We start from the raw sequence: 13428 nt of genomic DNA, 5'->3' as shown, positions 1-13428 counted from the left end.
TCTAGAGCTTTCTGTATATGGTGTTATATAATTCCTTAAGCACCACATCAGGAAGCACATAGAATCTGTTTGTCCCACCTTCTGAAGAGTCAGAAGAGTCAACTAGGTTCCCACATGCTACCAAAACATACTGAGATACCTTACTTTGCCCCAATATGCTGACAGTAGTTAGAAGCTAGTCAGGGGTGGGAGGAGGAATATAGATATTCCAAAGGGTAGAGGGAGAATATTAAAAGGATCACAGATGTCTCATAACAGTAGAGCACATGCGTAGATGGAGTTGGCTTCCTTAACTGCCAGCTTCTACCAGAAAGCGGTCCACTTTAATAGCCAAATTAGAGATGAACCAACCGGAGGATTTTTGAGTATGGATGGACAAAGTGGGTTTATCACATGCAAATGAAGAAGTTTGAAAACCACAAATCTATTAGAAGATAATTCCTTCTTTTTTTAAAAGTCTTAATTCAGTAAATGTAAAGCACAGCACTTTAGCATTTGATTTTTACATGTCAACAAAGAGACTTGCCATACTGAGACTCAGACTGCTGTAATGTTTACGACTATTTGCTTGGTGTTTTTCTGTTTTTGTGACCATCCGCGTGCACCCCCCCCCCCCATATGTGAGCTGTCACTTATTAATGCTCTAAAATGTGTCTCTGTAGTCAGGAACTTCCTTAGTCCTTCTAATTTGCTCTTTGAAATTTGCTATTGCCTCTGAATTAAAACATCTGAATTTACCAGTATGTTCTGCTGTGTTTCAGACCATTGATTGGGAAGTAACAACCAGTTGGATAATCGTTACTGTATTATCTAATTCAGAGAACATCAAAACTTATGTTTTCATTAAGTGATACACTAAGAAGTTAATTTTATAAGAATAGCCCATTGTTGTAAACAAAACCTAATATTTTTAACTATATATTTTTTAAAAATTAGATTACACCACCACCTTCACTGTCAGATCCACTTAAAGAGCTTTTTCGGCAACAGGAAGTTGTAAGGATGAAACTACGTTTGCAACACAGTATTGAAAGGGTAAGAAATGTTTACATTTATGCTAAAAATAACATTTATATTAAAAATATTTTAACAATAGACTATAACGACCTATATTATATATATACATACATACACATACACAAAACACACACACACACAATTTTCTTAGGAGATTTTCCTTATTTAGAACCATTTTGGGAAATGGTTTGATTTTGATGTCTTGTTCCTGTGCAATTAGATGGAGAATTTTTAAACCTGTTTTAGGGTAGCTGCCCCTATGTTATGGTTCATGTTGAGTGTATTTTTGATGTATAAAAATCTCTTAATAATTTCTTGTTATCATTTGTTGAACTAAAGCAGTGAATTCCTATAGTTAGTTGGATTTCCAAGTTTTGGAATTGTTGCTTGATACCAGCTCCTTTAGTGCAGAATACTTACAAAAGCTGTGTTTAGTGTTCCTTATACGTCTCCTTTCATATTCTAGTTTCTGGTGGTTAGTCTGGGCATGGAATGACATGAAAAAAGCTGCTTATTTAGAGAAATCATGAAAGTCATTTCACTTAGATTGACAAAAATATAATACCTTCTTAATCTTTTGGGAGGGTCAAGGATTCTGGAACTTAATATGAGCTGCGATCCTTCAAAGAGGTAAATACATACTCATCCAAACAAAAGTATGCAATTTCTTTAATTCATACATTGATTCCCTAGGGCTCAGGTTTTTAACTTTTTGTGTCCTGGGACCTCTGTAACAATCTGGTAAATATAAACCTTTTCTCAGAATTCTGTTTTTAAATTAATAAACTTACAGCATTACAAACAGAACAGTAAATGAAAGAAGCACTGATACAGATCTTACAACATTGTGCATGTCAATGAGTGGTTTGTTCTCAATAAGAAGTTAGGTCGTATAACATGTCAATAGCTATTTCAACCACCAGGCATGTTTCAAGCCAGTTGATAACATATTTTTATCTGTGCATCTATCCATGCTACAAAAGCCATGCTGCCTTACAGACAGTTAAGAATTCTCATTTGAACAGTGCAATTTTCCAAACTTTAACAAAGAGTAAAAATGACTCCCATCCGTTCATATGTTGACCAACAAACAATTTAGAATTGCAGAGTACTAGAAAGCAATTTAAAATGCCTGACCAACGTGACAGCAAACAGTGATACCATTTGGGGGCAATACCTGCAACAATTAAGAATTGAAAATCCTTGTGATTTCTGTGGATGGCAAAGTTGCAGATACTTCTGATATTACTGTGGTTTGTGGCCCATGTTCATAATTGAAAGAAATGCCAGTTGGCAGTTGGTAAAAACAAAGATCTGATTTTTCCCGTTCCATGTTCACTTTGAGACATACATAACCCATGCTCCGAAGACATTGAGAAGCTGTGTTCCAGAAGTTCAAGGACACAACATTAAGTGGACTATTTAGGCTGTCATTCACACAGTATATCTCTGTGAAGTATTTTAGCAGAAGAAGTCTGACTTCAAATAATCTATTTCTTGGGGCACCTGGATGACTCAGTCGGTTAAGCATCTGACTTCGAGGCTCAGGTTATGATCTCATGGTTTGTGAGTTCAGGCCCCACATTGGGCTCTCTGTATCAGCACAGAGCCAACTTCGAATCCTCTGTCCCCTTTTCTCTCTGCCCACACCCCCCCACTCATTCTCTTTCAAAATAAATAAACTTAAAAAAAATAATAATATATTTCCAGACAGTGTTAAGGGATTTTTGGTTATTGCTCTTAATCTCTGTACAACTGCAACCAGTTTTTTAGAAAACTGTTCTTCTAGCTATTTTTTCTTAGTATCTGGTTTTTTTTTTTGTTTTTTTTTTTTTTTGGATATTTTATCACTTAAAGTCCCACCTTAAACTTGTAGTTAAATTAATCCTAAGTGTTAGACTTACTTCTTCTCTTTTGTGTATCATTTGTCACATCAGAATTTAAAAGAGATTAAATAGGACTGTGTTTGTCTTTTCACTAAATTATAAATACAGCAAAACTGTACAGCAATACATATGTGGGTATAAGGCCTGCATGCTCCAGTAGGAGAAGGATAAAGTTCTTGTCAAGTTGAGGGAGAATGGGGAACATGGTGGGGAGCAAGACCAGCCACACCCTGAATATTCTCTTAGCCCAGCCTGCCAGACAAAACCCACAAAATGATAGACATCTTCTAACTGGAGAATTCCTGGACTCATTACCTCTGTCTTTGAAGTTCCAGCCGTCCACCGTTCCCAGAGTTGTCCTCGTTGATGTTTAAGCCAAAAAAGACCGTTAACCACCAGATGGCACAACTCTATAAACCAGTATCATGATGGGTTGAGATCTGTAGCTACACCCTAGGAATTCCCAGTCTGCTAAATGCAGAAGATCGCCCACATCATTTCATTAACTTTATGATAGGGTGACTCTGCATATTACATAATTGGAGGTTTTGCACCCCACTTAACACATTTGAAGGCAGGATTGCACTGTCATTGCTAGAGGTTTAAAATTAGCATCAAAGTACAGTGTTTGTTTCTGTGAAAATATTCATTATAAAACAAGCTGCTACCACAACGGCACACCACTTCACACCCATCAGAAAGGCTATAATTAAAAGATAATAACGAGTGTTGGCAAGGATGTGAAAAATTGGAACCCTCACACACTGCTGGTGGAAATGTAAAATGATACAGCTGCTGTGAGAACAATTCGGCAGTTTCTGTCCAGGTTAAACATAGAACTGCCATAGGACCTAGTAGCTCCACTTGTTAATTACCTAAAGAAACAGAAACTATGCATCCAAACAAAAACTTGGAGGATGAATGTTCATGGCAGCGTTATTCATGACAGCACGAAGGTAGGAACTACCCAAAAGACCATCAGCTGATGAATGAATAAATAAAACATGGTGTGTTTGTGTATGGGAATATTATTCGGCCATAAGAAGGGATGAAGTGCTGATGCTGCACACAGATGAACCTTGGAAACATGTGACACGAAAGAAGCCATTCATAAAATACCACATATTATATGGATCCGTTTGTAAGAAATGTTCAGAGTAGGTAAGTCCACAGCAACAACAAGTAGCCTAGCGGTTGCCAGGGGAAGAGGAGGAATGGGCCACGACTAGTGATGGGTATGAAGTTTCTTTTGGGTGTGATGAAAATGTTTTGAAACTAGTGGTAATGGTCGAACATCTTGGTGAATATACAAAAAGCCACCATTGTACATCTTAAAAGATAATTTTTAAGAAGAGACTGCCACTTTTGGAAAGAGCATTTACTTAATACTTTTAGAACACTTGGAATTCTCAAATCTCAAGCTTTCTGTAAGAAAAAACTACTCTGAGATTCAGGTTCTGTGGTACGTTTTAAGTGATTTTATCGTATTTGAAAAGCAAGCGATTGAAGAATTGTTTTTTTTCCATTCTTGGTTCAACTAGGAAAAACTTATTGTATCCAATGAACAGGAAGTTCTGCGAGTTCATTACAGAGCTGCAAGAACATTGGCAAATCAAACACTGCCATTTAGCGCGTGCACTGTTTTACTGGATGCAGAAGTATACAGTGTCCCACTGGACGCTCAGGTAAAGTGCCAATGATACAGTTAAAATTTTCCTAAGTACAGTGTGTTTTTGTCATCTATTTCCATAAAAGAAACTTGAATTCAGCAATCAATAAAACTCAAAGGAGAAAAGTACCTCTTAGAGAATAAAGCACTTCCAGATCACCTGATCCTCTATTTTCCACAATCCTCTAAACACCAGCGTTATCTTATAAAACCGATACATGTTTGGAATAGTGCCTTGAACATAACTTATAATTTGTTTCTAAAAAGCCTTTTTTTTTTTTTTTTTTAACGTTTATTCATTTTTGAGACAGAGAGAGAGCATGAATGGGGGAAGGTCAGAAAGAGAGGGAGACACAGAATCGGAAAACAGGCCCCAGGCTCCGAGCTGTCAGCACAGAGCCCGACACGGGGCTCAAACTCACAGACCGCGAGATCATGACCTGAGCCGAAGTCAGACGCCCAACCAACTGAGCCACTCAGGCGCCCCTGTAATTTGTTTCTAAAGTGGATGTTTACACCTTCAAGCGACTGGAAAACTACTACAGGCATATTAAATTTCTAGATGGCTAAAATAGGGCCAGGCTTTTTGTCTTGATCTTGGATATTGCTGGAATAAATATAGTTGTGAAGAAAACTGTAGCTATGTCTTGGATAAAGTTTAATGCCACATATAAATTATACGAATTTAGAACCAGACATTTCAGTGGTCAGAATTTTTGTGCCTCGCAAACCAGAATGAAATTCATAGGTCATAAGAGAGAATATAATGATGAAAATAGAGAGTGTAAGCACAGTCAGTGAAAGATTATCATAAAAAATACTAGGAAATGCTGTTTTAGGTCAGACAGTCTAGAAATACAAATGATACAGGGTATATTCCAGAGAAAATTACCTAGTTCTCTCTGGGCTTTTTCTCATCTGTTTAAAAAAAAAAAAAAAGATTAAACTAGATCAGTAGATTGCAGACTTTCTTAAAATCACCAACCATTTTTATCCAAATGAAAGTATTCAGATATTTGAAAAAGCTATTAAGAATTAATTGGATCTTGGGGCGCCTGGGTGGCTCATTCGGTTGGGTATCTTGACTTCGGCTCAGGTCATGATCTTGCCCTCCGTGAGTTCTGGCCCTGCGTCGGGCTGTGTGCGGACAGCTCAGGGACTGGAGCCTGTTTCAGATTCTGTCCCCCTCTCTCTGCCCCTCCCCCGCTCACACTCTGTCTCTGAAAAATGAATAAACCTTAAAAAAAATTTAAGAAAAAAAAAGAATAATTGGATCTTAAGAAAGAACTATTTGACTCTGAGGAAATAAACACTGGAAATGCCACTGAGGGACTTTACATAATACAGCTTTAAAGAATTTAAACAGAAGAATGAGTGATTTTTAATAACTGAAATGAACAGTTTAATTGTGTTACTAAAGGCTGGACTAGATCATGTAATATTTTGAGATCGTTTTTTTTTTTTTTAACCTTTATTTATTTTTGAGAGAGACAGAGACAGAATGCGAGCGGGTTAGGGGTAGAGAGAGAGGGAGACACAGAATCCGAAGCAGGTCTTGAGGTCTTTTAAAGTTGCATGCAATTACAGAGTAATGAAATTAATTTTAGGACAATGTAAATCAAGCTACAAGGAAAGTCTTTAAGATTTCTAGTTCAGAATGGTTGGGTAAACATACCTGTTTATTTTTTATTTCTCCCAAAATTTATTGAAATAAAAGACATGTCAAAATAAAAACTAATCCATAGCACAACTGGAAATTGAGATGGAAGGCCACAGGATCAGAACACGATGACATTTCTTTTTTTTTTTTTTTTATTTTTTTTTAACGTTTATTTATTTTTGAGACAGAGAGAGACAGAGCATGAACAGGGGAGGGGCAGAGAGAGAGGGAGACACAGAATCTGAAACAGGCTCCAGGCTCTGAGCTGTCAGCACAGAGCCCGATGCGGGGCTTGAACTCACAGACCGCGGATCGAGACCTGAGCCGAAGTGGGATGCTTAACCGACCGAGCCAACCAGGCGCCCCAAGAACACGATGACATTTCTGATAAAATGACAGATGAGAGGGGCACCTGGTTGGCTCAGTCAGTTAAGCATACAACTCTTGATTTCAGCTCAGGTCCTGATCTCGAGGTTCATGGAATTGAGCCCCATGTCAGGGCTCTGTGCTGACAGTGCAGAACCTGCCTGGGTTTCTCCCTCCCTCCCTCCCCCCCCCCCCCCCACACACACACTCTCTCTCTCTCGCTCTCTCTCTCTCTGCGCCCCTCCCCCACTCATGTACACTTTCAAAATGAGTAAACATTTTTTAAAATGTTTAAAAAAAGGTACTCCTTCCCGTTTTACAGAATAGAAAATTAAGAGTACGTAAATAGTTCAAGATCACACAGTAAGACACAAAGCTGACATTTGAATACAGCCTCTCTTAATTCCGAAACTAGTATTCTTAAGAGTTGATCCAGAATTTCTTTATGGTCGCTCCAAAATATTGGTCCTGGAAAAAATGTTGGCCTCAAAGTCCTGTCTCCCACCTTAACACTCTTTCTCCCTACATATGGTAAACATTAACATTAAAAGAAGATACGAAATCAAGTATACTTGAATAAGAATGTCATAGGTGTGGTACTTAATATAAGATGCCTTTTTTGAGAATCGTCTTTGACTCACAAGGCAATAGGATTCTATTTAACAACTAAACTCAGCTTCCTAGAAATTCTGGTAATAATCTGTCTATTCAATATGGAACTAAAGGCTTTATCAAACTTTAAATATCCAAATTATATTATCCTTTTTCAAAATCTGTTTCGAAACATCATTCCATCACACCATAGAATGATAGGATGGCATATAGGTTTTAAAGTGGGTTATTGGGTAGTATTAACTACTTACATTCTTTTTCAGTCTGATGACAGTAAAACTTCTGTGAGGGATCGCTTTAACGCAAGACAGTTCATGTCTTGGTTGCAAGATGTGGATGATAAATTTGACAAATTAAAGGTACGTATGTTTAGAAATTCAGTTTAAATGGATGCTTCCCCCTTAAATAGAAATTGCAGCTCTGTTAGAGAGGAGTGACTAGGAAAGGAGATAGCAATTAGGCATCCTCATGCCAGCTACAGTCAGAAGGTAAAGGAAAATAAAGACCACAAGTCCCCTTTTCAGGACCAGTGTAGTAAAAAACGAAACTGTCACAGAAGCAGTTTCTAAGGGGCATCTTCATGCTTACTGTCCAAAATACAAGTCTGGTTGTAGTTGTGACATGAAAGAATGGGAGAGCGATAATGGGATACGTCCTGCAAAGTAAATTCATAAAGAAAATTATTTGGTTTGAGATTTTGAATCATTTCAAAAATCACGTCCTGGGTGTTCATGATTCTTTGATAATTTGAAATCTCGTTCATTGAAAGAGCAGTTTCAAGTTAAAGTCTGAGATTAGACACTTGGAAAGTTGCAGACCCAGAAATAGCATATAGATACAGACCAGGTAGAGCAGAAATGGATGTGTAATTCAGACGCTTACTCCTCAGAGAGTCTGTGGATGAGATTAATTTTTAAACAAAGCAAATTTAATAGAGCAATCTCTTAACTCTTCTTTTCAATAGACCTGTCTTTTAATGAGGCAACAACATGAAGCTGCAGCTTTAAATGCCGTCCAGAGATTAGAATGGCAGCTCAAACTCCAGGAACTTGATCCTGCCACCTATAAATCTCTCAGCATTTATGAGATCCAGGAGTTTTATGTTCCCCTCGTTGATGTTAATGATGATTTTGAATTGACTCCTATATAGCAACCGTCACTTCCGGGGGTATCGTCTTAAACTGATGCGGCTCAAGAGTCTTAAACTGTGGAACACTGCCTTTGAGAAAAATACTGATATTCTGCCTTTACGGTTGTTGAGTAAAGTTTGACTGAAGTTGGTTATGTAGTAAACACTGTCATTTTGTAAACAACGAAAAGAGAATTGTTGTGGATCCAAGATCCACACAGTTTCTAACTGAAATCTATTATTTATATTGGTGAGAGGTAACTATTGCCTTAGAGCATGTTGGCCGACTGAGGGAGATACTTTAAAAGTTGAGAATCTGCTGACAGCACCGAAAGTTGTTAGCACTCCTAAGTAACAAGGTAACCACTAGTCTTCAAATCTCTTTCAAGTTTTATTAAAATCTGTCCGTAAACTAAAAGGTTCGGTTCCTACCAAATGGTTTCTAATGTGGAAGAAAAACGTGGCACAAAATTTCTTCGGTTTATTATAGCTGTAAATTAACTGTACAGTTTTCTTTTCAAAAGTTTTAATATTGTCTTCCTTTTTAATAACTTATTTTATACATATTGTGCAGATGTAAATCTTGTAATTAATGGTCAGAATGTATACAAAGGGATTGGTAGTCAAAACATGTACAAAGAAATAATTGTAAAACTGTATTGTCTGATGTTTTATTGGACCAAAGTTGTAGTTTGTATGGAGTGTAGTGGTAGTGTGTTCACGTAGCAAAACTCTTAAATAAGGCATGCATGTGTTTGAGTTAGCTTGTTTTCATCACCATAACTGTAAAGGTTGTGACTTAGTTGTATTGCATGCTTCCTATAATTTAACTCTCTCCATAAGCGATGCCTAAAGTAGTATAGGGTGTTTTCATGCCAGTCTCCTGGGATAGTACCTATGACTCACTATGTTGGACATATTATTTAGAATTAGTCATACAAAGAAACAGCTCTTTTTTCATCTCACGGTAGAACCTGTTCCCCTCTCCCAAAATGCCTTCGAATGAAAATTCTGAAATTGTAAATGTCTATTTTAATACTCAAGTATGAAAGAATCTGTGAATATATGTAAATATGTTTAATAAATTTTATTGGTCATGTTAAATCATTGTAAAACTTTTTTACATTGCTTAAATATAATGTTTTAAGCTTAATAACCTTTGCACTTTTAAAATAAAAACAGTACTCAAATCAAAAAAAAGAGCTACTTGGTAGTCCAAATAAATACAAGAAACAGGCATATTCCAATCAATCTCTGCAGTGTTTATGAAAAATTGATTAATATGTTGTATTTTTTCCTTGTATCAAGATGCAAAACGTAATTTTCAGAATTTTATAATTAAAATAAGATTTGGTATGCTGTTTTTAATAAAATAATTAGCAATATACTTAGAAAAAAGTCCAGTTTCTCCTATACAGTGAGGTAGATTAAATATTCAGGAATATTTCAGATCTGAAATCTAAACTACTTAAACATTTTTGAAAGGAAAATTAGGTTATATGTAAAAGTGAACATAAGTATATGGGATAAAATCTACAGAACTTCCCACAGTACTTTCTTGAATTATAAACTAATACTGGATGTTTTTTATTCTGATAAAGTAAAAAGCATATATATGAGGAATAAAGTGACTTAAACTCAGCATGCAAGTTGGAAATCCCAGCTAATGGGAGAGAATGTAAAAATTGAAGTTTTTGAGTGCAAAGGTATATATTAAGCTTAGGGGTTTTTGAATTTTTACGTCAATTTATATTTTAATTCATACTGTACTTGGCATGCGCAATAAAGCAGCACGTGTAAAAAGTACACAGTGCAAGGACTTTATTATAAAGGTTGGATGTAGTGTTCTTTAGAAATTTAGATGAAAGATTTGGGCCTTTTTTTTATTGGACAAATGGGGCCAAGAAAGGCAGGGTAGATTTTGAAGCACTGGTTTTGTTGAAGTTAAGTTTATTAAGGCTGGGAACATGAAAAGCTAATTTATAAAAGCAATACTTTTTAATATGAAAAAATTAATGCAAATTTTGTTTATACTTTTGCCGAAAAATAAAAAACCAGATTATTGAGCATTGAAGTCATAGAAAATATGAGAGGGATAAATGTATACAGCATTTTGTTCTGACGGTCCAACTGGAAAAGGGGGAGAAAAATCACTGCTTGGCCAAACAGAACAAGCTGCAGAAGAGAAAAAGCAAGAAAGCAGGAATCTGGCATATTTTAGTTGTCCCAGCTTTTTAAGTACTAACTCCAGTTCTCGCCCTCTTCAGTGGTGCCTCAAGTTGCTGGAGCCTCTCTGCCATGATTCTGCTTCTGCAGATTTCCTTTGTAAAGTGACTCAAAGCTAATCGGATGGCTTAAAAGAAAAGCGAATGTCTTCTTGGTGGGAATCTATACTTAAGTAGTTAAGAGCTTTGATATTAAAGATTTTCTGAAGCTCTGAAATGCTAGGAAAAAACTTGGAATGGGGTATATATACCTAAAAAGATTTAGGATTCTGAAAGAGAAATAAAGGATGGTTAGTTTAATCAGTGATTTTTTTTTTTAACTATTCAAATATCATGAACAAGATACTAAATTGTACCTAAGGATTTGTATTTCTTTAAATCTTGTTCTAAATCATATCTGTTTAATAAATGACTAGTTGATATTTGTGCATGTTATTTAATAAAGAGTTATATTTTTATAGAAAAAATAAGAGTGAAATGTGTGCTAAATGTTTTTTTACTTTCCACTTCCATGTGACTCGAAGCCAAACAGCAGTGGTGACCTGGGCAGTAGCAAAATTGCAGAAATACTCATCTTGGGGAAACAGCCTTGGAAGAATAGTTCGTGCCTATTCAGTAGTAATGTCTCAAAAATGAATTTTAAATGTTAGATATGCTGCAAACTTCATAACCACAAAAATTTCAAGCAAAGCCCCAGGAGGCTCATTTTAATTGATTTAAGAAGTATCCATTTATTCTAGAAATTGAGTGCAGTGCTAAATTTGTATTCTTAGTTATCCACAAAGTTAGCAATATTTTTTATTCTATCTCTGACACAAAACTCCAAAGTTTTTTATATAGAGGAAATTGACTTCAAAACTCATGAGGCAGTCTTATCTTTTAGTATTTTTAAAGAGAATATTTTCATGATTTTTTTTAAAGTCCTCAAATATTTAAAGCAAATAGATTTTAAAAGTGATAGTCATCTTTGGAAATGCTTGTATGAAGTTTAACTGATTAAATATCTTGTAACTCATTTCCATGGTTGCTCCTTGACACTATAGTCTCCATTGTACCTGGAATGGAGTTGCAACACCTCCACAGTAGTACTTACCCAAAATATTTAGAGTCAGTAAAACCAAAGTTCATAGGACAAACTGAGGCAAATACAGTTTAAATAATTCCCTTAAAATAGCGAGGAAAAAAAAGTACCTAGAATTGTAAGTATTAGCATAAAAACTGAAAAGTACATCTAGAGAGACTGACTTTTTCCAGTGATTAAATGTTAAATGCTACACGGTATCTGCATATAATGTAAATTTTTTATACACGTGCATATCTCCAGAAGAGAAAATAACATACAAGATTATTTACCTAAAGGTAAACACAGTCTTCGTTGCAAGAGGACTCAGTTTTATTAGATGGATTAGTTGCACAGAATGTAAGATTATTTATGAAACACATTTAACTCTATTGATGACTTTTTCAATGCCTTTAGAAAAAAACTATATGCCATATCAAAATCTCTGAGTAGACCTAGAAAAAAGGCTTTTAGGTGGCTACCTTTTCCTCCACTTGTGAAGAAAATTCTCTTGTTAATACACAGAGTTAGGCATGTATAGCATATGTTTACAGATTAAAGAGCATCCCTGTGTGCGCCCATCACTTAGTTTAAGAGATCATTATCAGTACGTTTCTTCTCAGTTTTTGTTTTTAAACTGACCTAAATCCAGGTTACAAAACAAAACTAAAACCCAGATCTTAAACAGGCAGTGTGTTGGGATAAGTCCTGACAAATGTATACATATATTAACTTTACCCAAATTGCGATTATTTCCAGCTTCTTAACCATCACCGCAGAAAGTTCCCCTGTGCCCCTTTTCAGTCAGTGGCTCCCTACCCCAGAAGCAATCACTGTACTTCCCATCACCATATATTACTTATACCTGCTCTTGAACTTTTTATAAATGGAATCAAACAGTATATAGTACTTTCTTGTGTCTGCCTTCTTTCAACATAAGGTTTTGAAATTCATCCATGTTGGATATGCCAGTAATCTGTTCCATTTTCTTAATGAGTAGTAGTATATTGTACAAACTTGTTTATTCATTCTCTTGTTGGTAGACATTTGGATTGTTTCCAATATGGGGACTGTTGTGAATAAAACTGTGAACATGCAAATCTCTTTGTAGACATATTCTTTCATTCTTGGCTACATACCTTGGATTACTGGGTCATAGAGAATAGTTGTATGTTTAATTTTATTAGAAACAGTTCTCAAAAGTGGTTGTACTACTTTATACCCCTACCTATGAGAGACCCAGTTGTTCTGAATCTTCATCAATATTTGGCTGTCAGTCTTCAGTTTTAGCAATTTCAGTGGATGTGTAGTGGTACCTTGTGTCTTTAATTTGCATTTCAATGATGACCCATTGGTCATCATTACTTTTCACATGCCTTTTGACCTATACATATTTTGTGAAATGTCCTCAAGTGTTTTGCTCATTTTTTATTGGGTTGTCTTTATTACTAATTTATAGGAATTCTTTATATATTCTGCATATTAAGTCCTTTGGTCAGATACATTTGTCCTGTGGGGCACCTGGGTGGCTCAGTCCGTTGATTGACTCAATTTCATCTCAGGTCATGATCCCAGGGTCATGGGATTGAGCTCCCCATTGGGCTCTGTGCTGAGCATGGAGCCTGCTTGGGATTCTTTCCCTTTCTTTCCATCCCTCCCCCCATTTGTGTATGTGCTTTCTGTCTCAAAACTTTTTAAAAAAAAATAATAAAATCTTAAAATCAGACTGATTCCAGGTAACTCAATTGCATGACTGAACCTAATCTATCACTAAAGGAATACAACAAAATCCAGTAGCCAACAA

At 36.0% G+C, this 13428-nt stretch overlaps 1 protein-coding gene across 1 annotated transcript in view; it reads left to right on the top strand.

Annotated features, from left to right (window-relative positions):
* The window catches only part of ANKRD12 (ankyrin repeat domain 12), a 126749-nt gene extending 113777 nt beyond the window's left edge, over positions 1-12972 (top strand). Inside the window, 4 exon segments of the mRNA XM_042961950.1 lie at positions 937-1035; positions 4445-4588; positions 7474-7569; positions 8175-12972. Coding sequence (XP_042817884.1) covers positions 937-1035; positions 4445-4588; positions 7474-7569; positions 8175-8360 — 525 coding nt within the window. The 3' untranslated portion in view covers positions 8361-12972.
* Positions 12973-13428: the final 456 nt, after the last annotated feature.

This window comes from Panthera tigris, chromosome D3, assembly GCF_018350195.1.
Source record: "Panthera tigris isolate Pti1 chromosome D3, P.tigris_Pti1_mat1.1, whole genome shotgun sequence".
In the NCBI taxonomy this organism is placed as follows: domain Eukaryota; kingdom Metazoa; phylum Chordata; class Mammalia; order Carnivora; family Felidae; genus Panthera; species Panthera tigris.
Note: the sequence above shows the minus strand (reverse complement) of the source record. Positions and strands in the feature narration are given on the sequence as shown.